The 23698-nt window shown below is 47.8% G+C and overlaps 1 protein-coding gene across 1 annotated transcript; it reads right to left on the bottom strand.

Annotated features, from left to right (window-relative positions):
• Positions 1-14305: 14305 nt before the first annotated feature.
• Positions 14306-23287, bottom strand: LOC543151 (respiratory burst oxidase homolog protein A). The gene is made up of 14 exons (XM_044485283.1): positions 22468-23287; positions 22215-22374; positions 22078-22126; positions 21184-21297; positions 17714-18133; positions 17070-17453; positions 16889-16984; positions 16698-16813; positions 16370-16537; positions 16126-16285; positions 15767-15964; positions 15524-15652; positions 15277-15355; positions 14306-14955 (listed from the first exon to the last, which is right to left on the bottom strand). Exons 1-14 carry the CDS (start codon positions 23120-23122, stop codon positions 14846-14848), a joined length of 2838 nt encoding a protein of 945 aa, XP_044341218.1. The 5' UTR covers positions 23123-23287; the 3' UTR covers positions 14306-14845.
• Positions 23288-23698: the final 411 nt, after the last annotated feature.

The raw sequence follows: 23698 nt of genomic DNA on the forward strand, positions 1-23698 counted from the left end.
GGGGCCCAGCTCGGGCTCGGCGGGCCGGTGATGTGGGGCGCGGGCGCGGGCGAATCAGACGGCGCCAAGTGGCGGCGGTGGGGTGGAAACGGACATGTCCGTCGGCAGCTTTTTGTCCGGCGGCGGCGGATGGAATGGATCTAGGGTTTCGGGGGGAAGGAGAAGGAGAATTTCGGAGGGGTCTTTATATAGTCATAGAGGGAGCTAGGAGTGTCCAAATGAGGTGCGGTTTTCAGCCACGCGATCGTGATCGAACTCTCTAGATGATGGAGAGGGTTTTGGTGGGTTTTGGTCCAACTTGGAGGGGTGTTGGGCTGCAACACACATGACGCCTTCTCGGTCCCTCGGTTAACCGTTGGAGTGTCAAACGAAGTCCAAATGGTACGAAACTTGACAGGCGGTCTACCGGTAGTAAACCAAGGCCGCTTGGCAAGTCTCGGTCCAATCCGGAAATGTTTAATCCCCACACATGAAAGAAAGGTAGAAATGACCACCGGAGGAGAACGGAGCGCCGGAATGCAAAACGGACAACGGGGAAAATGCTCGGATGCATGAGATGAACACGTATGCAAATGCAATGCACATGATGACATGATATGAGATGCATGACAACGACAACAACGCACGGAGACAAAACCCGAACCCGAGAAAATAAAATAACTTCACGCCGGAAATGGCAAGAGTTGGATTACATATTGGGTAAATCATATCTGGGGTGTTACAGCGGGGTCGGCTCCAGGCGTTGGCAGAGTCGGTGTGCACGGGATCGGCGGTGTCGGAGCTGCTTCGGTGCTGGGCTGTGTCGGCGCGGCTTCGGCACTGCTGGGCGGCGATGTAGAGGCGTCGTTCGGGCTTGGCGTCCGTGTGGTCGTGGGCGCGGGAGCTTGCGTCGTCGACGTTGCCGTCTGCATCTGGTTCAGGATGAGGCCGCGCTCCGCCATGTACCACGCCCTGAGCTGCTCGTCGTTGCTCTGGAGCATGTCTGCCCCGCCCATCAAAAAAGCCATGTCGGTGTTCCTCTTCTTCGCGGCGACGTTCGTCCGGAGCAGGTCAAGCTTGATGGCGCTGTTCTTCATCAGCAATGACCACCGCGCCTCGGTCTTCTCTTCACGTAGGATGGCCCGGGCCTGGGCGTCGGCGAGGCAATGCTCGATGGACTCCTACACTCACGCGGTTGCTGCGTCAGCGTTTTTACCCTTCTTTGCCAATTTGTGGTCGTCCAGCCGCCCCTCTGACGCGCCCGGAGTCGTCGCGTCTGGCTTGTATGTCTCCTTGGCCTTGTCGAGGGCACGTCGGACTTCCGCCCACTTCTCGCACTTGTCAATGCGCTTGTAGACGTGGAGGTGCTTGAAGTCTGCGTCTTGGTTGTCGAGCCGATACATGGTGAACATACGCAGCAGCTGCACGGAGGAACAAACAGTTGGCGGGCGGCGGGTGTTGACGACGAAGAGATGCGGGCGAACGGTGTGCGTACCTGATTCTCAATGCTGGCGTCACGCCGGTGGTCGGGTCGAGGCAGACGACTTTCCATGCTTCGGCGAGGCATTCCTCCTCCTTGGACGTCCACTTGATGCACGATTCGCCTGACCTAACCGCCCGCTTCTTCTTCTTCTGGCGCCCCTTCGTCGGAACAGGAGCCGGCTCCTCCTCCTCCTCCTCCTCCTCCTCGTCGTCCTCCTCCTCCTCCTCGGGTTCCTGCGCTTCGTGCGCGTCCTTGCCGTAGACGTAGCCGAGCTCGTCCTCCATGTCGTCGCTGAGATCCACTACCTCGTCCTGGGTGGCGAACCCGGGAGACGCGGCGGCCGCGGTCGATCCTGTCGCGATGATGTCATCCATGTCGGCTCCTGTGCTGTCTGTGTCGCCGAGGTGCGAGAAGGGCAGCGGTCCACAGCGGAGATGGGGCGTCGGTGTGGACGCGTAGGCGGCGGGCAGCGAGTAATTGTATGGAGGGTACTGCACGCCGACGAAGGCGGGCAAGGGTGTGCGCGTCGCGGGGTGGCCATGGGGGAAGGTCACGTTTGGGTTGAACCCCCCGTGCGCGTCGCCGTCGGCGTAGCCGGGCGACGACGATCCCCATGGAGATCCGGCGCCTTGCTGTCCCCAGGGCGCGTACTGGGTGTGGCCGACAACGGGTGGATTCATCATCCCCGCGTGGTCGACCGATGAGGAAGACGCCGCCACACGCGCCGTGTTGTTGCGGGCCTTCTTGGAAATGGCTCTGTTCCGCCGGTCGGTGGTGACTGCGTCGCATCACTAAACTTCCACCCTCCACTCGGCGCTTGACATGCCCGGTGGCTTCGATGGCGGCGCCCTCGGCTTCCTCTGCTTCGGCTGGGCCACGGTGCCAGTCGTGGTTGCCGCCGCGCATGGCATGGCATACTTCTTCGGCGGCATGGCGGCGACTGGAAGGCGAGCTGGAGGGGGTTTGGCAGGAGAAAGGGAGGGAATGGCGGGAGGAAGGCGAGCGACCGGAAGATATGTGAGGGAAAAGCGTCAAGAAGCGGCGGGAAAAGGCCCTTGGGTCGCCGCCAGGGCGGGCCCACGCGCCTTTTTCGCTTGTGCTCGCTCCCCAAGCGCCCCCCAGGGCACCGGGTTCGGCCTGGGTCCGCCGACACCAGTTTTGGCCCGAGCCGGCGAAAAACGGGCTTCTGGGGGCGCGACTGGGCCATTTTTTTGGCGCCGGCGCGGCAAAATCGCCTGGGGAGGGCCTGTTGGGGGCGTGGCTGGAGATGCCCTAAGGTCTCTCAGCTTGGACACTTGGATCCATCGACTTCTCCACTTCCTCAGGTGGTTGTACACCTGGGTGGCAGACACCTCTTGCCCACAGAACTCGAACACCTGCATCGCAACGATGTTCAAGTGCACCTCCTTGAAGCCCTTGTCAGTCCTAACTCCACTAGAAATGAGCTCACACATCTTGTTTAGCACGAACGTGGACATGAACGGCTGCCACTTCATGTTGTTCGACCTACCATCCTTCTTTGCCTTTTGCTGCTGCTAGCTTGATTGCAGCGGCAGCAGCAGCAGGAGTTGGCTCAACAAGCACTACTGGCACATAGAGGGAATCAGACTCGAACACCTCTGAAGTAGGTGCTATCTCGGACATAGGTTGCGAGTCCTCGACAAACGATGGAGCAAACTGGCTGTCGGACACGACAAGGGCCTGACTAAGATCTTGCGTCTGCGTGGTCATTGAAAGAAATATGCCCTAGAGGCAATAATAAAGTTATTATTTATTTCCTTATATCATGATAAATGTTTATTATTCATGCTAGAATTGTATTAACCGGAAACATGTTTGAATACATAGACAAATAGAGTGTCACTAGTATGCCTCTACTTGACTAGCTCGTTGATCAAAGATGGTTATGCTTCCTAACCATGGACAAAGAGTTGTTATTTGATTAACGGGATCACATCATTAGGAGAATGATGTGATTGACTTGACCCATTCCGTTAGCTTAGCACCCGATCGTTTAGTATGTTGCTATTGCTTTCTTCATGACTTATACATGTTCCTATGACTATGAGATTATGCAACTCCCGTTTGCCGGAGGAACACTTTGTGTGCTACCAAACGTCACAACGTAACTGGGTGATTATAAAGGAGCTCTACAGGTGTCTCCAAAGGTACATGTTGGGTTGGCGTATTTTGAGATTAGGATTTGTCACTCCGATTGTCGGAGAGGTATCTCTGGGCCCTCTTGGTAATGCACATCACATAAGCCTTGCAAGCATTGCAACTAATGAGTTAGTTGCGAGATGATGTATTACGGAACGAGTAAAGAGACTTGTCGGTAACGAGATTGAACTAGGTATTGAGATACCGACGATCGAATCTCGGGCAAGTAACATACCGATGACAAAGGGAACAACGTATGTTGTTATACGGTCTGACCGATAAAGATCTTCGTAGAATATGTAGGAGCCAATATGAGCATCCAGGTTCCGCTATTGGTTATTGACCGGAGACATGTCTCGGTCATGTCTACATTATTCTCGAACCGTAGGGTCCTCACGCTTAAGGTTTCGATGACAGTTATATTATGAGTTTATGAGTTTTGATATACCGAAGGAGTCCCGGATGAGGTCGGGGACATGACGAGGAGTCTCGAAATGGTCGAGACGTAAAGATCGATATATTGGACGACTATATTCAGACATCGAAAAGGTTCCGAGTGATTCGGGTATTTTTTGAAGTACCAGAGAGTTACGGGAATTCACCGGGGAGTATATGGGCCTTATTGGGCCATACGGGAATAGAGGAGAGAGGCCAAAAGGAAGGAGGCCTGCGCCCCCCCCCCCTCTGGTCCGAATTGGACAAGGGGCGCAGCCCCCTTTTCCTTCTTCTTCTCCCCCTCTTTCCCCTTCTCCTACTCCAACAAGGAAGGAGGGAGTCCTACTCCCGGTGGGAGTAGGACTCCCCTTGGCGCGCCCCCTCCTAGGCCGGCCGCCCCCTCCCCCTTGCTCCTTTATATACAGGGGCAGGGGGGCACCTCTACACACACAAGTTGATCTTCGTGATCGTTCCTTAGCCGTGTGCGGTGCCCCCCTCCACCATATTTCACATCGGTCATATTGTAGCGGTGCTTAGGCGAAGCCCTGCGACGGTTGAACATCAAGATCGTCACCACGCCGTCGTGCTGACAGAACTCCTCCCCGAAGCTTTGCTGGATCGGAGCCCGGGGAGCGTCATCGAGCTGAACGTGTGCCAAGAACTCGGAGGTGCCGGAGTAACGGTGCTTGGATCGGTTGGACCGTGAAGACGTACGACTACATCAACCACGTTGTGCTAACGCTTCCGTTGTCGATCTACAAGGGTACGTAGATCACACTCTCCCCTCTCATTTCTATGCATCACCATGATCTTGCGTGTGCGTAGGAATTTTTTTTGAAATTACTACGAAACCCTACAGTGGCATCCGAGCCTAGGTTTTATGTGTTGATGTTATATGCACGAGTAGAACACAAGTGAGTTGTGGGCGATATAAGTCATACTGCTTACCAGCATGTCATACTTTGGTTCGGCGGTATTGTTCGACGAAGTGGCCCGGACCGACATTATGCGTACGCTTACGCGAGACCGGTTCTCCCGACGTGCTTTGCACAAAGGTGGCTAGCAGGTGACAGTTTCTCCAACTTTAGTTGAACCAAGTGTGGCTACGCCCGGTCCTTGCGAAGGTTAAAACAGCACCAACTTGACAAACTATCGTTGTGGTTTTGATACGTAGGTAAGATTAGTTTCTTGCTTAAGCCCGTAGCAGCCACGTAAAACTTGCAACAACAAAGTAGAGGACGTCTAACTTGTTTTTGCAGGGCATGTTGTGATGTGATATGGTCAAGACATGATGCTAAATTTTATTGTATGAGATGATCATGTTTTGTAACCGAGTTATCGGCAACTAGCAGGAGCCATATAGTTGTCGCTTTATTGTATGCAATGCAATCGCGCTATAATGCTTTACTTTATCACTAAGCGGTAGCGATAGTCGTGGAAGCATAAGATTGGCGAGACGACAACGATGCTACGATGGAGATCAAGGTGTCGCGCCGGTGACGATGGTGATCATGACGGTGCTTCGAAGATGGAGATCACAAGCACAAGATGATGGTGGCCATATCATATCACTTATATTGATTGCATGTGATGTTTATCTTTTATGCATCTTATCTTGCTTTGATTGACGGTAGCATTATAAGATGAACACTAATTATCAAGAAGTGTTCTCCCTGAGTATGCACCGTTGCGAAAGTTCTTCGTGCTGAGACACCACGTGATGATCGGGTGTGATAGGCTCTACATTCAAATACAACGGGTGCAAAACAGTTGCACACGCAGAATACTCAGGTTATACTTGACGAGCCAAGCATATACAGATATGGCCTCGGAACACGGAGACCGAAAGGTCGAGCGTGAATCATATAGCAGATATGATCAACATAGCGATGTTCACCAATGAAACTACTCCATCTCACGTGATGATCGGACATGGTTTAGTTGATTTGGATCACGTAATCACTTAGAGGATTAGAGGGATGTCTATCTAAGTAGGAGTTCTTAAGTAATATGATTAATTGAACTTAAATTTACCATGAACTTAGTCCTGGTAGTATTTTGCAAATTATGGTGTAGATCAATAGCTCGCGTTGTTGCTTCCCTGTGTTTATTTTGATATGTTCCTAGAGAAAATTGTGTTGAAAGATGTTAGTAGCAATGATGCGGATTGGATCCGTGATCTGAGGTTTATCCTCATTGCTGCAGAGAAGAATTATGTCCTTGATGCACCGCTAGGTGACGGACCTATTGCAGGAGCAGATGCAGACAGTATGAACGTTTGGCTAGCTCAATATTATGACTACTTGATAGTTTAGTGCACCATGCTTAATGGCTTAGAATCGGGACTTCAAAGACGTTTTGAACGTCATGGAGCATATGAGATGTTCTAGGAGTTGAAGTTAATATTTCAAGCAAATACCCGAGTTGAGAGATATGAAGTCTCCAACAAGTTCTATAGCTAAAAGATGGAGGAGAATCGCTCAGCTAGTGAGCATGTGCTCAGATTGTCTGAGTACTACAATCGCTTGAATCAAGTGGGAGTTAATCTTCCAGATAAGATAGTGATTGACAGAATTCTCTAGTCACCATCACCAAGTTAGTAGAACTTCATGATGAACTATGATATGCAAGGGATAACGGAAACGATTCCCAAGCTCTTCGTAATGCGGAAATTGACGAAGGTAGAAATCGAGAAAAACATCAAGTGTTGATGGTAGACAAGACCACTAGTTTCAAGAAAAGGGCAGAGGGAAGAAGGGGAACTTCAAGAAGAACAACAAGCAAGTTGCTGCTCAAGTGAAGAAGCCCAAGTCTGGTCCTAAGCCTGAAACTAAGTGTTTCTACTGCAAAGGGACTGGTCGCTGGAAGCGGAACTACCCCAAGTGATTGGCAGATAAAGAAGGATGGCAAAGTGAACATAAGTATATTTGATATACATGTTATTGATGTGTACTTTACTAGTGTTTATAGCAACCCCTCGGTATTTGATACTAGTTCAGTTGCTAAGATTAGTAACTTGAAACGGGAGTTGCAGAATAAACAGAGACTAGTTAAGGGTGAAGTGACGATGTGTGTTGGAAGTGGTTCCAAGATTGATATGATCATCATCGCACACTCCCTATACTTTCGGGATTAGTGTTGAACCTGAATAAGTGTTATTTGGTGTTTGCGTTGAGCATGAATATGATTTGATCATGTTTATTGTAATACGGTTATTCATTTAAGTAAGAGAATAAATTGTTGTTCTGTTTACATGAATAAAACCTTATATGGTTACACACCCAATGAAAATAGTTCGTTGAATCTCGATCTTAGTGATACACATAATCATAATATTGAAACCAAAAGATGCAAAGTTAATAATGATAGTGCAACTTATTTGTGGCACTGCCGTTTAGGTCATATTGGTGTAAAGCGCATGAAGAAACTCCATGCTGATGGGATTTTGGAATCACTTGATTATGAATCACTTGATGCTTGCGAACCATGCCTTATGGGCAAGATGACTAAGACTCCGTTCTCCGGAACAATGGAGCGAGCAACTGACTTATTGGAAATAGTACATACTGATGTATGTGATCCGATGAATATTGAGGCTCGCGACAAGTATCATTATTTTCTGATCTTCACAGATGATTTGAGCAGATATGAGTATATCTACTTGATGAAACATAAGTCTGAAACATTTGAAAAGTTCAAAGAATTTCAGAGTGAAGTGAAAAATCATCGTAACAAGAAAATAAAGTTTCTACGATCTGATCGTAGAGAAGAGTATTTGAGTTACGAGTTTGGCCTTCAGTTAAAAACAATGTGAAATAGTTTCACTACTCACGCCACCTAGAACACCACAATGTAATGGTGTGTCCGAACGTCATAACCGTACTTTATTAGATATGGTGCGATCTATGATGTCTCTTACCGATCTACCACTATCGTTTTGGGGTTATGCATTAGAGACAGCTGCATTCATGTTAAAAGGGCACCATCTAAATCTGTTGAGACGACACCGTATGAACTATGGTTTGGCAAGAAACCAAAGTTGTCGTTTCTTAAAGTTTGGGATTGCGATGCTTATATGAAAAAGTTTCATCCTGATAAGCTCAAACTCAAATCGGAGAAGTGCGTCTTCATACGATACACAAAAGAAAATGTTGGGTACACCTTCTATCACAGATCCGAAGGCAAGATATTCGTTGCTGAGAATGGATCCTTTCCAGAGAAGGAGTTTCTCTCGAAAGAAGTGAGTGGGAGGAAAGTAGAACTTGATGAGGTAACTGTACCTACTCCCTTATTGGAAAGTAGTTCATCACAGAAATCTGTTCCTGTGACTACTAGACCGATTAGTGAGGAAGTTAATGATGATGATCATGTAACTTCAGATCAAGTTACTACCGAACCTCGTAGGTAAACCAGAGTGAGATCCGCACCAGAGTGGTACGGTAATCCAGTTCTGGAGGTCATGTTACTTGACCATGACGAGCCTACGAACTATGAGGAAGCGATGACGAGCCCAGATTCCGCGAAATGGCTTGAGGCCATGAAATCTGAGATATGATCCATGTATGAGAACAAAGTATGGACTTTGATGGATTTGCCCGATGATCGGCAAGCCATAGAAAATAAATGGATCTTCAAGAGGAAGACGAACGCTGATAGTAGTGTTACTATCTACAAAGCTCGACTTGTCGCAAAAGGTTTTCGGCAAGTTCAAGGGATTGACTACGATGAGACCTTCTCACCCGTAGCGATGCTTAAGTCTGTCCGAATCATGTTAGCAATTGCCGCATTTTATGAAATCCAGCAAATGGATGTCAAAACTGCATTCCTGAATGGATTTCTGGAAGAAGAGTTGTATATGATGCAGCCGGAAGGTTTTGTCGATCCAAAAGGAGCTAACAAAGTGTGCAAGCTCCAGCGATCCATTTATGGACTGGTGCAAGCCTCTCGGAGTTGGAATAAACGCTTTGATAGTATGATCAAAACATATAGTTTTATACAGACTTGCGGTGAAGCCTGTATTTACAAGAAAGTGAGTGGGAGCACTACAGCATTTCTAATAAGTATATGTGAATGACATATTGTTGATTGGAAATAATGTAGAATTATTCTGCAAAGCATAAAGGAGTGTTTTTAAAGAAGTTTTTCAAAGAAAGACCTCGGTGAAGCTGCTTACATATTAAGCATCAAAATCTATAGAGATAGATCAAGACGCTTGATAAGTTTTTTCAATGAGTACATACCTTGACAATATTTTGAAGTAGTTCAAAAATGGAACAGTCAAAGAAAGAGTTCTTGGCTGTGTTACAAGGTATGAAATTGAGTAAGACTCAAAGCCCGACCACGGCAGAAGATAGAAAGAGAATGAAAGTCACTCCCTATGCCTCAGCCATAGGTTCTATAGAGTATGCCATGATGTGTACTAGATCTATTGTATACCCTACATTGTGTTAAGCAAGGGAGTACAATAGTGATCTAAGAGTAGATCACTGGACATTGGTCAAAATTATCCTTAGTGGAACAAGGAAATATTTCTCAATTATGGAGGTGACAAAAGGTTCGTCGTAAAAAGTTACGTCGATGCAAGTTTTGACACAGATCTGGATCACTCTAAGTCTCGATCTAGATACATATTGAAAGTGGGAGCAATTAGCTAGAGTAGCTCCGTGCAGAGCATTGTAGACATAGAATTTGCAAAATACTTACGGATCTGTATGTGACAGACCCGTTGACTAAAATTATCTCACAAGCAAAACATGATCACACCTTAGTACTCTTTGGATGTTAATCACATAAATGATGTGAACTAGATTATTGACTCTAGTAAACCCTTTGGGTATAGGTCACATGACGATGTGAACTATGGGTGTTAATCACATGGTGATGTGAACTCTTAGTGTTGAATCACATGGTGATGTGAACTAGATTATTGACTCTAGTGCAAGTGGGAGACTGAAGGAAATATGCCCTAGAGGCAATAATAAAGTTATTATTTATTTCCTTATATCATGATAAAAGTTTATTATTCATGCTAGAATTGTATTAACCGGAAACATAATACATGTGTGAATACATAGACAAACAGAGTGTCACTAGTATGCCTCTACTTGACTAGCTCGTTGATCAAAGATGGTTATGTTTCCTAACCATGGACAAAGAGTTGTTATTTGATTAACGGGATCACATCATTAGGAGAATGATGTGATTGACTTGACCCATTCCGTTAGCTTAGCACCCGATCATTTAGTATGTTGCTATTGCTTTCTTCATGACTTATACATGTTCCTATGACTATGAGATTATGCAACTCCCGTTTGCCGGAGGAACACTTTGTGTGCTACCAAACGTCACAACGTAACTGGGTGATTATAAAGGAGCTCTATAGGTGTCTCCAAAGGTACATGTTGGGTTGGCATATTTTGAGATTAGGATTTGTCACTCCGATTGTCGGAGAGGTATCTCTGGGCCCTCTCGGTAATGCACATCACATAAGCCTTGCAAGCATTGCAACTAATGAGTTAGTTGCGAGATGATGTATTATGGAACGAGTAAAGAGACTTGCCGGTAACGAGATTGAACTAGGTATTGAGATACCGACGATCGAATCTCGCGCAAGTAACATACCGATGACAAAGGGAACAACGTATGTTGTTATACGGTCTGACCGATAAAGATTTTCGTAGAATATGTAGGAGCCAATATGAGCATCCAGGTTCCGCTATTGGTTATTGACCGGAGACATGTCTCGGTCATGTCTACATTGCTCTCGAACCGTAGGGTCCGCACGCTTAAGGTTTCGATGACAGTTATATTATGAGTTTATGAGTTTTGATGTACCGAATGAGTTCGGAGTCCCGGATGAGATCGGGACATGACGAGGAGTCTCGAAATGGTTGAGACGTAAAGATCGATATATTGGACGACTATATTCGGACATCGGAAAGGTTCCGAGTGATTCGGGTATTTTTCGGAGTACCGGAGAGTTACGGGAATTCGCCGGGGAGTATATGGGCCTTATTGGGCCATACGGGAATAGAGGAGAGAGGCCAAAAGGAAGGAGGCCTGCGACCCCCTCTGGTCCGAATTGGACAAGGGGCGCAGCCCCCTTTTCCTTCTTCTTCTCCCCCTCTATCCCCTTCTCCTACTCCAACAAGGAAGGAGGGAGTCCTACTCCTGGTGGGAGTAGGACTCCCCTTGGCGCACCCCCTCCTAGGCCGGCCGCCCCCTCCCCCTTGCTCCTTTATATACAGGGGCAGGGGGGCACCTCTAGACACACAAGTTGATCTTCGTGTTCGTTCCTTAGCCGTGTGCGGTGCCCCCCTCCACCATATTCCACCTCGGTCATATTGTAGCGGTGCTTAGGCGAAGCCCTGCGACGGTTGAACATCAAGATCGTCAGCACGCCGTTGTGCTGACGGAACTCCTCCCCGAAGCTTTGCTGGATCAGAGCCCGGGGAGCGTCATCGAGCTGAACGTGTGCCAAGAACTCGGATGTGCCGGAGTAACGGTGCTTGGATCGGTTGGACCGTGAAGACGTACGACTACATCAACCACGTTGTGCTAACGCTTCCGTTGTCGATCTACAAGGGTACGTAGATCACACTCTCCCCTCTCGTTGCTATGCATCACCATGATCTTGCGTGTGCGTAGGAATTTTTTTTTGAAATTACTACGAAACCCTACAGTCATGTCCTACAATCATAGTACGCATTGACAGTGAGCATAGCACACAACATACCGGACAATCCATGAAAGCAGGAGCATACATGTACATGGTTCATCACTATCATAGCAAGCACATGCTTCATCACTATCATACTAAGCATACCAGACAATCTATGAGCAGGAACATACATCTACAACAAACAACATGCTACAAATGGACCACCAATAGCTACAAATCATAGATCTAAGCATGATTCAACACAAGCACAAGGTTCAACTTCAAACTCTACTACTAATCTAGCCTACCACATGCTTGAACATCTAGACCTACCACAAATTGCAACCGCAGCATAGCAACCAACCATATCAGCTCACAGATTAGACCACTAATCAATCATGCATCTAAATCAAACCCTAGCTGCATCTCAGATCTAGCTAGAAGGAACAGAGAGAAAGGGGGATTGAACTCACAGAGGCCATGGCTGCAGCTTGAGGACGAGGGGGCGGTGGTGGAATATGAACGCCGGCCGGTGAAGGAGCTCCGATGTCGTGGACCGCCGGCCGATGAAGATGCGCCGCTTACCTGCTCGTCGGTGCCGATGCGTGTTGGCGGGAAAGCGTGAACGGAGGAAGAATGGTGGCGGGAGTTGGGGCGGTGAGGGAGGGGCTAAATAGGGGTGGAGCGGCGGGAGGTGAGCCGAAATCCTCCCGCCGATTTTTCGGCGACGCGGGCGAGCTCGCGCCATCTCCCCTGCTCGCATGAGGGGAGAAGCGCGTCGCCCTCCCCTGCCTCGCCCGAGCCAGGCTCGCAAGCTACTGCCGATTCGTGCGTTTCCCCTGGGCCTGGCCTGGACGTGCTTTAAGTTTACTACGATGTGGGCCGCACAGTAAATGCAGGAAACCAAACAGGCCAAATTCTTCCCGCCCGGGCCAGGCTGGGCCTAGTGCGTGCAACCAAACACGCCCTAACATGACTTGGCGGAGTGTTAGCAGCACCCGGGGTCGCCCACTGAAGACCAGGGATGGAGCCCTGGTTCTCCCTTTTCCTCAGCTCCTTTTCTTCTTACTGTATGCGTGCGCGAATGGGCCGGCCCAATACGAAGCGAGGAGAGGAACTCGGCTCTTTTTCTTATTGTGGGATCAACTAGTTAACGAGCGCTCCTTCAGGAGCCTCGCAACGATCAGCGCCACTTGGCGCGCTCTCAGCCATTAGCCACATGTCGCGCTCTGGACGCTCCCTTCGAAAAAAAATTGCACGCATTTTCGGCTTTTTAAACGGTTTTTTTGTTTTTCGACGTTTTGGTTTTCTCCCGGTCTTCCTTAGCTTTTTGAAAAAAAATTGCACGAAAAAAACGCGTTTTCTTTTTTTTTTTCTTTCACGAAAGTCACGGTTTTTTCACAAGAGGCATGGTTATGCTTTAGCGAGAGTCACGGCCGTGCCTCTCGAAAAGGGAAAAACAAAACGCGTTTTCTGTTTTTTTTCTTTTGCGGGAGTCACGGTTTTGCTTCCGCGAGAGGCACGGTCGTGAGAGTCACGGTCATGCCTCTCAGAAAGGGAAAAATAAGCTTTTTTGTTTTTTTTCTTTCGTGAGAGTCACGGTTTTGCTTCTGCAAGAGGCACGGTTGTGCTTTCGTGAGAGTCACGGTCGTGCCTCTCGAAAACAAAAAAAATAATGTGTTTTCTGGTTTTTTTCCTTCCATGGGAGTCATGGTTTTGCTTCCACAAGAGGCACGGGTGTGCCTCTTTCGAAAAGGAAAAAAACCATGCTTCTGGTTTGGTTTTTTTCGTCCGGTTTTTTTAAAAAAAATCGTCAAAACCTATCAAAATGGGATCTAATTTTGAAGATCTCGACGCGAGGAATCCAATGATGAAAACGGTTTAAGATTTTGACGCACAATTTAAAAGGTAAAATGTTTTGAATAAACGGATCGACGAAAAAAGGAAAAACTTCTAGGTTGCGACAAGTGGCGCGCTGTATGTGCACCACTTGTCGCAACCTGGGAAAGTGGAGTGTTCTTTGCAACGAGTACTCCTTAATTAGTGATTTCGTCTTATTGTTGTAGTATATATGGCTATATGCGTGCGTGAATGAGCCGGCTCAATACGAAGCGGGGAGAGGAAAAACCCTCAGCACGAGCAGCCTCTCGTCTCGCTTAATGCGAGAAATAGACGCCGCGAGAAGCTTCACTAAAAACCGCTTCCCCAAGAACCGTATTGGGCCGGCCCATCTGTCTCTCGCCTACTGCGAGACGCAAAATATAGCTCCGGCACCCAGCCGACGCGGCCCTCACTTGCTCCGCCGCCGTGCCGGGCGGAGCACCGGAGAGGGCAGCTCGACTGAGCGCCAGCCCTGTGCCCCTGTGCGCCACTGCGCACGCCCTTCTTCCTCACAGATTCTGTACCCCGGTCTCTGGAACACCCGAGGATCAAAAGTACCATTCGCTTCCCAGATGGCAATGTTCAGGTGAGTGAATCATGTTGGCTCCAGATTTCAACACGAGCATTATTAGATACAGCAATGCAGGCCTCGGTTTTACCCTTCCTGATCACTGTCACAACTCACAGCAATGACGCCACACCCAGCCTTGAACCAATCAGCACCGATGCACTGAATATACTTGTACAAGTTACAAACACCCGAATCGAGTATACATTTTCTTTTTTTCTTTCACTTTTCTTTCGTTTCATTTTTTGTATGTAAAATTACAGACACAAACGTACTTTTTTTGCCTTGGTCAGACACTCAGCTGCATGATAAAAAATATACAGTTAATTAGCCTTGTGGCTCGTGGTTCCCTTCCTATGTCCTACATATCATCATCCTATACTCCCAACTATATTCAGGAGAAGCTCAAGGTCTTCTTCTTCAGGTGGTCTCTGTACATTCGAGGCCTACCGGGAGGAATCCCCTCGCAGGTCCATGTTGTAAAAGCCATCACGGACGCCACATGTAGTTCTACATCCTTCTTGTTGGCGCATTTGGGATTCTGAAGTCTGGGGCGATGGCTATGGTTGCTTCTTCCCCTTGGCCTCTCCTGTCCTTTATAAAGAATATACCAGGACAAAAATGCTGTACAAGTAGCGTAGTCTCTATTCTCGTTTCCTGTCAAGTGTCTACTTGGAATTCAGAAATACTCCTTGTGGAACTCGAATTTTGTGGTGCATTTCCCATTGAACTCGTGGCAAAGCTTGGCAAGTTCTTGTGCCAGGACTGGAGCTCCACAGTAGAAGACACCTGTATGCAACATAAATAATTATGGACTTGGCTTATCGACATAGGATTTGATATTTACTAATACTAACTCAACCCAAGATGAAATAAAAAAATCATGATTACTAATACTAACACACCATTTATAATTTTAAAAATTTGCCTAGCAATCTTACTTGTGTAGTACATCCAACTGAACGTTTTGCATATCAACATACTAGTGCGTGCACATAATAACTCTAGCATGGATATACAAAAATAACTTTGATAACAGTAGATAATCCATGGGTCAATGACTTCAACAAATCAAATCACGTTTGATTAGGCTGTGATACGTATACTAACCTATCTTCGCATACGGGTGCTTTGAGGCAATTTTGGCTAGGACCTTTTTCCAATTTGGTCTTGCAAAATGTGTCCGAACCTGCAACATGAGTTCACTGGTAGTCAAATGCAAGTGGTAGCAGTACAAGGCAAGTGTGAACCTCTTTTAAACATTTATGCCAATAAATAGGGAGAAATGGCTTAATATTTTGATGCATTCACTTTACAGACTATGCAAAGCTACTAATAGCTTTATATCACTGCTTACTTTAGTTCCAGAGACAACATCGACACCATTCTTGGCATGGTTCAGAGCTTGAAGCATAGTGATGAGCGCTGACCGAGCATCCCCTTCCTCGTAAACGCTTGTGAGGTAGTTGTGCATCTCAATGATATTCTACATGGATCAAAGGTAAGTTTAACTACAACTTCGCAAGGGGAACCTATTGTGAATTTCTGAAGATAACAAACTGCACCGCAAACAAAAGTAACAGTCACTTGATGTACTTACCCTTTGATCCATGTCGGCAATCTCATTCATGACTCCTTTGAACCAATCAAAAGAGCCTTGCTCACGTGTCACCCAATAAAAGTAAGCATTTGTAGTCTTTAAAACCTTCCTTGGTCTTGAGGTAACCCTCATAAGCGTACCCAGATCAACATGTGGCTTATTCCGACCAATTGGTGGATAGAGATCCGTAGAAGTATCCTGCAATTATGCTTGTGAGTGGAAAATAAACCATAGAAAGAATATGTGAATGATATTTTATTTCACTTCTTAGACTTTTTTGAGTAATCTATTTATTTCTTGAATAATTACTTCTAAGACTATGAAGATGACTGACTGATGATATGGAGAATATAACGAACCTCCTCTTCCTCCATCTTAATGATGTTGTTGAGGAGATCTTTCAAAATGCTGATAAAGGGTGTAGCACCAATTCCTAATCCAACAAGTAGTAAAACATCATACTTGCCGTAATCCTGAGCAGGAGAACCATAAGGGCCATCGATCAGAAGCTTGGGTAAGCTGCATCACCAAAAGACAGTATTATAAATTGTGAAGTGTCCACAGAGCACAAAGGTAACCGCTAAAATATAGGGGCGTTCATACGTTTTCTTAGTTGTCTCGTCTGCTCTAAGAAGACCACTTTTTCCACTCACTGGGGGCTCGCAGGCCGCGGAAAATACTCTCTTGAGCTCTCGTGTCCAGTCACCAAGTTGCCGAACATGGATGCTGAGATATTCATCCCCAGGTGCTGAAGTAATTGAGAAGGGGTGCCTGAAAGAGAGGAAGTGTTCAAAGTTCAATGTAATGAGACAGTCTGCCTTCTGCAGACATGAAATGTACAAGAAATTATGTGTTATCTATCCTAGAAGCTGAAACTAGCACACACAATTCAGCAATGATTAAGGGCCACAAGTGTACAGTAATAATATACCATTCAAAGGGCGACACTGCTGGACACTGAACAAACATATATTGCCCACTTTTATAGCGAAAGGTCGCAGGTTTGGTCATTTGCAGCGTCAAGACATTACCAGGATAAATGGCCACCTGCAGATAAATGGCACTAGATTAGTACAAGGCACAAAGAATCAATGCTCAAGTTTCTGATGTATTTTTACTGACCTTCAAGAGCCGGACAGCATAACTGCCAGACCTGAAGAACCTTAGAATCCTCTCCCCTAGATACAAGCACACAGGCACTGCAAGATACATCCATGTCTGCATCAAAAGAAAAATATAAGAATCTTAGGAATCCAACTCGTTTCAAGTAAAAGAATGGACGATAAATACATAAATATCTCACCGATTTTCTGTACCAGACACGAATAAGGTACAGAAACTGGCCATGAACAATGAGAGCCACGTACACAATGGCAAACAAATGGTGGGAGTACCAGAAAGCATTGAAGCCAGTCAGTTTGTCAAATGGTTTTGGAAGCTTTACTAGGCTACGCCGGAACCACCGGGTTGCTAAAGTAAAAGCAATTATCATGCACACAACCATGATTATCCCGGTGACGCCCTCGACTCCTTTGATCAATGCAAGATATGTTGGCTTTGTTTCCCCGAAATAAATTCCCAAAGGAGCGTACATTTCTTCTGATGAACGTATAAGCCGTGGAAAATCGCATACAAGGTGGTTCCCTGCATGGAGAATAACACCAACCACAATTGCTGCTGCAATAGTCTGCCATTACAACAAAAACACAAATTATTATTATTACTTGTGAATTTCATGTAAGCTAAAAGGTTCTGAGTTGGCAACAGGGCTACTATTTTATCTGCAATATAGATTCTCCCTAAGTTGGATTTAAGTAATTTAATCAAATCTACACACATTCACGTCTGTGAGGGCCTCTAAATACATTAAACTAACTTCTAAGGTGATTGCACTATGAAAGTCTAATTTAACTTCAGAAGAGAGGAAAATGATATGTCGTGTCTAACCTTGTGGAAGTTGATATTGTCATCAAATGGCAATACACGTGCAGCCCTTGTATTCCGCAGCCAAGTAATGGTATTGCGGCACACCGGCAGGAGGATGATTGCCATGTTCAGCTTCAAGGTTTCAGCGGCGCCCTTTGCAGTTGTCACGCAGTAGCCCATCACTTTAAAGACATAGCGCTCGCGGTACTGGATGAACTTCCAGGTGAAGAGTCCAGCCATGATTCCAATCCACAACGCGAGCACCCACAAGCGTTTCCAGTTGTCCTCCAAATAGTAGATCAGGGAGTTGCCTATTTTGCGGATGGAGCCCTTCTTCCTTAGCGCCAAGTTTTGGCTCAGTGCCTGGCTTGTGTAACTTAACGCCTGGCTGTAGTTCACGTAGGTGTCTTTCTGCAGCAGAAGTGTCTCCAATTGCCAAAGCTGAAAGGAGAAAAAGAATAGCAGTGCACTTCTCAGAAGTCAGTAAAAGTAGAACCATTGGCTCAAATTCAAGTGACAGTTATTAATTTGTAAAAGAAATAGCCTGTGAACAAAATGACACTTACATTGGCATTACTTACAGCGACCAAGCATAAGTTCAGCACAACAGTGGCCAAGCATAAGTTCAGCACAGCAGTTCAGAATTCAGAAACAAAAAACAAAGGTAGAGAAGAGGTTACTCTACAGCCAGTCTGCATTCCTATGGGTCAACCTTCAGCCTGCCTAATGATTGCTTAGACCAGCTCGGAAGGGATAAGCTTGCGCCTGAACGATGCACAGCTGAAGAATCATGGGAGCCATGACCGAACCATTCGGTTCGGTGGTAACGGAGGTGGTGGCGCGACGGGCTGTAGGTGGCAACCGGCACTGTACTAGGCAAAACAGAAATTGATGCTAGCTAGCTGGTCCGGCAAAAATCACTGTTTTGACCTGTGCATGAAACAAAATCACAAAATAAACTGTTGGTAAAAAAATTTCATCCGACTAACCTTTTTGTGTAGCGTCCGTCATCCAGGCGTCACACTACAATATGCAACGCCTAGCTCCCAGACGCTACATGCCTGACCATCGCCGCACCCCGAGCTGACTGAAAAATGCTAAGTCAGTGTGCAACGCCTAAGATATAGGCGCTACACTATACAGTGTAGCGCCTACCACGTAGGCGTTGCACTAGTTGCACTTAGCGCTTGGGGTTCTAGGAAGGGCGAGATCAATGGGAGTCTTGGGAGTCGGGTCCCTTTTGTCACAGGAAGCGGTGAATGGAGTGCTTCGGAGGTGCACAGTGCGTGGAGTGGCTCCAGTTTTTTGAAGCGGGCCGGGACGATAAAATCATTCGTGGTGATAAAAAGTACTTCCTCCGTTTTTATTTACTCTGCATATTAGGTTTGATTGAAGTCAAACTTCATAAACTTTGATCAACTTTATAGAGAAAAGTATGAACATTCACAATAGCTAATCTATACGATGTGAAAGTGTATGCAACAATAAATCTAACGTGATTGATTTGTTATTGTACATGTTAATATTTTTGTCTAAAAACTTTGTCAAAGTTTATAAAGTTTGACTTTGACCGAAGCCAATATGCGGAGTAAATAAAAACGGAGGGAGTATATACAGCTAGAACGTGTCTTGTCGTTTTGTTCAGCCTCAGTCCACCTTTCTTTTACGGGCAGGAGCGTATGCTGACTGTTTTCTTTCGTTGCAGAGGGACGAGGGCAGCTCTTGCGCTAAGCGCAGCTAGTGCAATGCCTACGCGGTAGGCGCTACACTGTATAGTGTAGCGCCTATCTCTTAGACGTTGCACATTGACTTAGCATTTTTCAGTCAGCTCAGGACGCAACGATGGTCAGGCGTGTAGCGCCTGAGAGCCGGGCGTTGCACAGTGCAGTGTGACGCCTAGCTGTCGGGCGCTACACAAAAAGGTCAGCCGGGTGAAATTTTTTCATCAACAGTTCATTTTATGATTTTATTTTGTCCACAGGTCAAATCTGTCATTTTTGCCAGCTGGTCCACAGCTGCTCACCAACCTCGATATGAATGATGATGGGGAAGAACAGCCCATTGGATACCACCATATCCAGCTTCATTCAGTCCATCGATTTCGATGCTGCATCTCGCTGCAGGTGGTTGGGGCCCTTCAATGTGGCGAGTAATTTTTTACTACAAAAACCATACTGGTGTTGCGTGTCGCCTGCCAAGTTTAAGGGTGCTACTGCTGCTGTTTATTTCGCCGGTTGAGGTACACCCATCGGCAGAAATGACAAATCTGACCTATGAACAAAATCATTTCACAAACTGAACTTTGTTTAAAAAAAATTCACCCAACTGATCCTTTTGTGTAGCGCCTGACATCTAGGCGTCACACTACATTATGCAGCGCCTAGTTCTTAGGCGCTACACGCCCAACTAGGATTGTACCCCAGACTGTCCGAAAAATGCTAAGTCAGTGTACAACGCCTGAGAGCTAGGCGCTACACTATATAGTATAGCGCCTAGACACTAGGCGCTGCACGACTTGGATTACAACAGCTGCAGCAGCTCGCACCCTTATCATCTCGTACGTCGTACATCACAGCTTTATGTTTATGCTTACGTCCGAGGGAGGAAGACGACACACACGGAGCATAAATTACTAGCCATACACGGAGTAATTTATATGCATAGCGCGTGGCTAGGTAGTAGTGCTAGGGTTGCTAGGTTTATTTCCAACACGCTTAACCACCAAACAACCAACTTGGCCAGCTGCGCTGTTCCATTTGATGATAAAAGTACATCGTGAATCCCTATTCATTGACTCGCCTCGCTCGTGCAAATACTATTGCCACCTGCCGCAGCTGCTGTGATCCGAGTAGTGCAGCGCCTACTGTCTAGGCGCTACACTATACAGTATAGCGTCTAACTCTCAGGCGTTGCACATTGACTTAGCATTTTTCAGGTAGTCTCGGGTGCGATGCTGGCTAGGCGTGTAGCGCTTGGGAGCTAGGCGCTGCACAGTGTAGTGTGATGCCTAGATGTCGGACGCTACATAAAAAGGTCAGTTGAGTGAAATTTTTTCGAACACAGTTTAATTTGTGAAATAAATTTGTCCATAGGTCAGATTTGTGGATTTTGCCACATCCATCACCCAGGCCAGCAATGCGTGAGATGCAGATAAAAACGATGATATTGGACATTGGTACGGCTGGGCTCTACTACTATCATATTTTATACCCCTGCCGGTACAGCTCCACCGGCTTGCCGAGGTAGACAACCCAGGTCAACTGCTCCTAAAAATGCAGCGGGTCTTCTGGGCTGAAGTAAACAAACAAGGTTTACCTACGCGAATACTAGTAGAGAGCATGATCTCATTGTTTACGAAGGCGCACGCATCTCCACGCGCTAAACGAGTACGGTAGTAGTAGCACCAGCAATCGAAGAAGTGGTCGCTGACAGGTGTAGCACGCACCACGCAGTCAGGCACCAATGCTAAAGCGACGGTCGATCGAGCTCACCTCGATGTATCCCAGCTCTTCGGGGTCGAGCTCCTCCATGATCAACGCGGCGTACTCCTCCGCCTGCTCCTTAAGCCTCGACAGCTTATTGGCCGACGCGCTCAGCATGATGATCTGCCAAAGAGTTAAACATGATATGAGTTGAAGATGATGTAACATTTTCCAAAAAAAACTACGGAAAGCTGATGACGCCGCCCCAGTGAAAAGCACCCTGTACGCGCCCCAATCCATTTTTTTACAGGTATAAAAAAATATCCTAGTACGTGAATCACCGCGCTTTTCAGCCTGAGTCGAGCGGATGAGAGAAGATCAGCGGGCAATCACGGAAATGCCCCTCACCTACTGCCTGGCCTCACACAAAGCGTTCTAGAAGAAAGCTGCCCGGGCTTTTCCTGAACGAGGGCTAAAAAACGAGCGTCCCAAAAGCTGGCAGGTGGGGTGGGAATTGCCGAGTTGGTGAGACGCGGAGATGTTTTGGTTCAGCTCACCGACTCCGATTAGATTGATGACCACAGCGTCTTACGTACGTGCTACTTCCCCCAGGTTCTTAATCCTCTAATAATTCTAATCTAATAACCTAATTAAAACCACTCCTTGCATGCCGGATTATAGTACTAGTACTGGTTAATTAAGAAAGAATTGTCCTTGGTCCTCTGGAAGCACGGAGTGATAATTAACAAGTGCTGGGGAATGCCATACGGTACGGGGGGCGCGGTGCATATTCGGCGAAACACTCGACCGATTTCTGATATGGACAGCTCGGTCGTCGACCAAATGTTTGAGCCGTCAAACCAAAGCCTAAATGATCAGATTTGGTGTCCTCAAATAGCAATGTTTGAAAACAAAGGGGAAAGGCAAGCACGGCGTAGTCATGGGCATGGAGTGTTTGCTCACCTCTTTCACCTCCGCCTCCCCGATCCGGCCGTCCGCATTCTTATCCACCCTGATGCCAAGCAATCAAAATAATGTGACAAAATGGCTAACTTGACAGTAAAATCGAATGACAGACTTGATAACGGTGAATTACATACATGTCGAAGAAGATTTGGAGGCGGGAGTCGAAGCTGTTGTCGGTGATCTGCTGCCAGATTTCCCGCAGCTCCTCCTTGCTGATCGTGTCCAGCTTCATCTGCCGCCGCCGGCTCAGCGTGTCGAACAGCTCCACCGCGAACTCCTTGGACTCCGTCATCCCTGCAGCAGCGCGCCTCGCCGGTGTTTGAATTCCTTGGATAGGGTTCGAGCGGAGCGAAATGGAGAGGCGGGCGGGACGATGGGGTGCCGTACCGATGCATTCCGCGAAGTCGGAGCGGGAGAGGTAGCCGTCGCGGGCGAGGCGGTCGAAGTTGGCCTGCACCTCCCTCCACGCGTTGCTGGCCTTGTTGCTGCTGATGAAGCGGAGGCCGCGGAGCGCCCGGTGCGCGCCGGAGCGCGTGCGGTCCAGCTGCGCGCGCTGCCGGCGCGCGGCGCGGGCGGCGAGCGCCGACTCGATGCCGGACGACGGCTGCTGGTGGGCCTCGTCGCGGCTGTGGCTGTGGCTGCGGCTGAACCGCCTGGTGAGGTCGTGCGAGAAGTGCCGCGCGCCGGCCATGAGCTCCTGCGACAGCTGCAGCAGCCGGTACGACGACGTCCGGCGCATCGACGGCGACCGCGACGACGACGACGACGCGCCGCAGGCGCCGCCGTCCCCCAGCTCGCCCCGCGCCGGCACCGGCAGCCTCAGCGCCCCCGAGCCCGAGCCCAGCGCCGCCGCCGCGGCCGGCTCCACGCTCCGCAGCACAATGGTGTCGTCGTCCTGCAGGTCGAGCGTGACCTCCACCAGCTCTTCCCCGTCCTCGGAGGCCGGCTCGGAGCCGCGCGGCGAGGAGCCCGTGCTGAGCGACCGCGGCGTCGTCCCCGCGGAGCCCCATCGCGGGTGGCCCGCCGAGGCGCCGCCCCTCATCGCACACGCGGCCTCACGAGGCAGTCCGGCCCAATGCGCGAACGCACGCGAGCGCGAGCTCGACGGGATCGCTCCTCGGAACCTCTGGGGAAAGGCGGCCGCGACGCGTCGGAACGAGAGGCCGGCCGAGGAAGCAACGGGAGAGGGAGAGCAATATATGCGCGACAGGTCGACCCCAGAAGCACAGCGATAATAATTTACAAAAGTGACTGAAGTACTCCTACTAGTAGCGGCAGCGGCGGCCTAAGGGCATGTTTGGTTCCAAATAAGTCATCAATTTATAAGTCGAAAAATAAAAAAAATGATTTATTTTGTCAAACAGACCCGACTTATAAGTCAGGTGATACCTAAACAGACATGACTTATAAGTCACTAGTTTTAAGTCACCTAACTTATAAGTCGGATGATTTATTGAAATCAAACAGGCCCTAAATATCGGAAGATTAGTGGGGGAGATGCGCTGGAGAGAATGACACGGGCGGTTCACTTTCCGGGCTCATCTCGTTCATATGAGAGTCCACACTCCACGGACTTGCCGAGCTCTTCTTTTTGAAATACAGTAGAAGAAGAAATTGG

The sequence above is a fragment of the Triticum aestivum genome, chromosome 3A, assembly GCF_018294505.1.
Source record: "Triticum aestivum cultivar Chinese Spring chromosome 3A, IWGSC CS RefSeq v2.1, whole genome shotgun sequence".
Classification (NCBI taxonomy): domain Eukaryota; kingdom Viridiplantae; phylum Streptophyta; class Magnoliopsida; order Poales; family Poaceae; genus Triticum; species Triticum aestivum.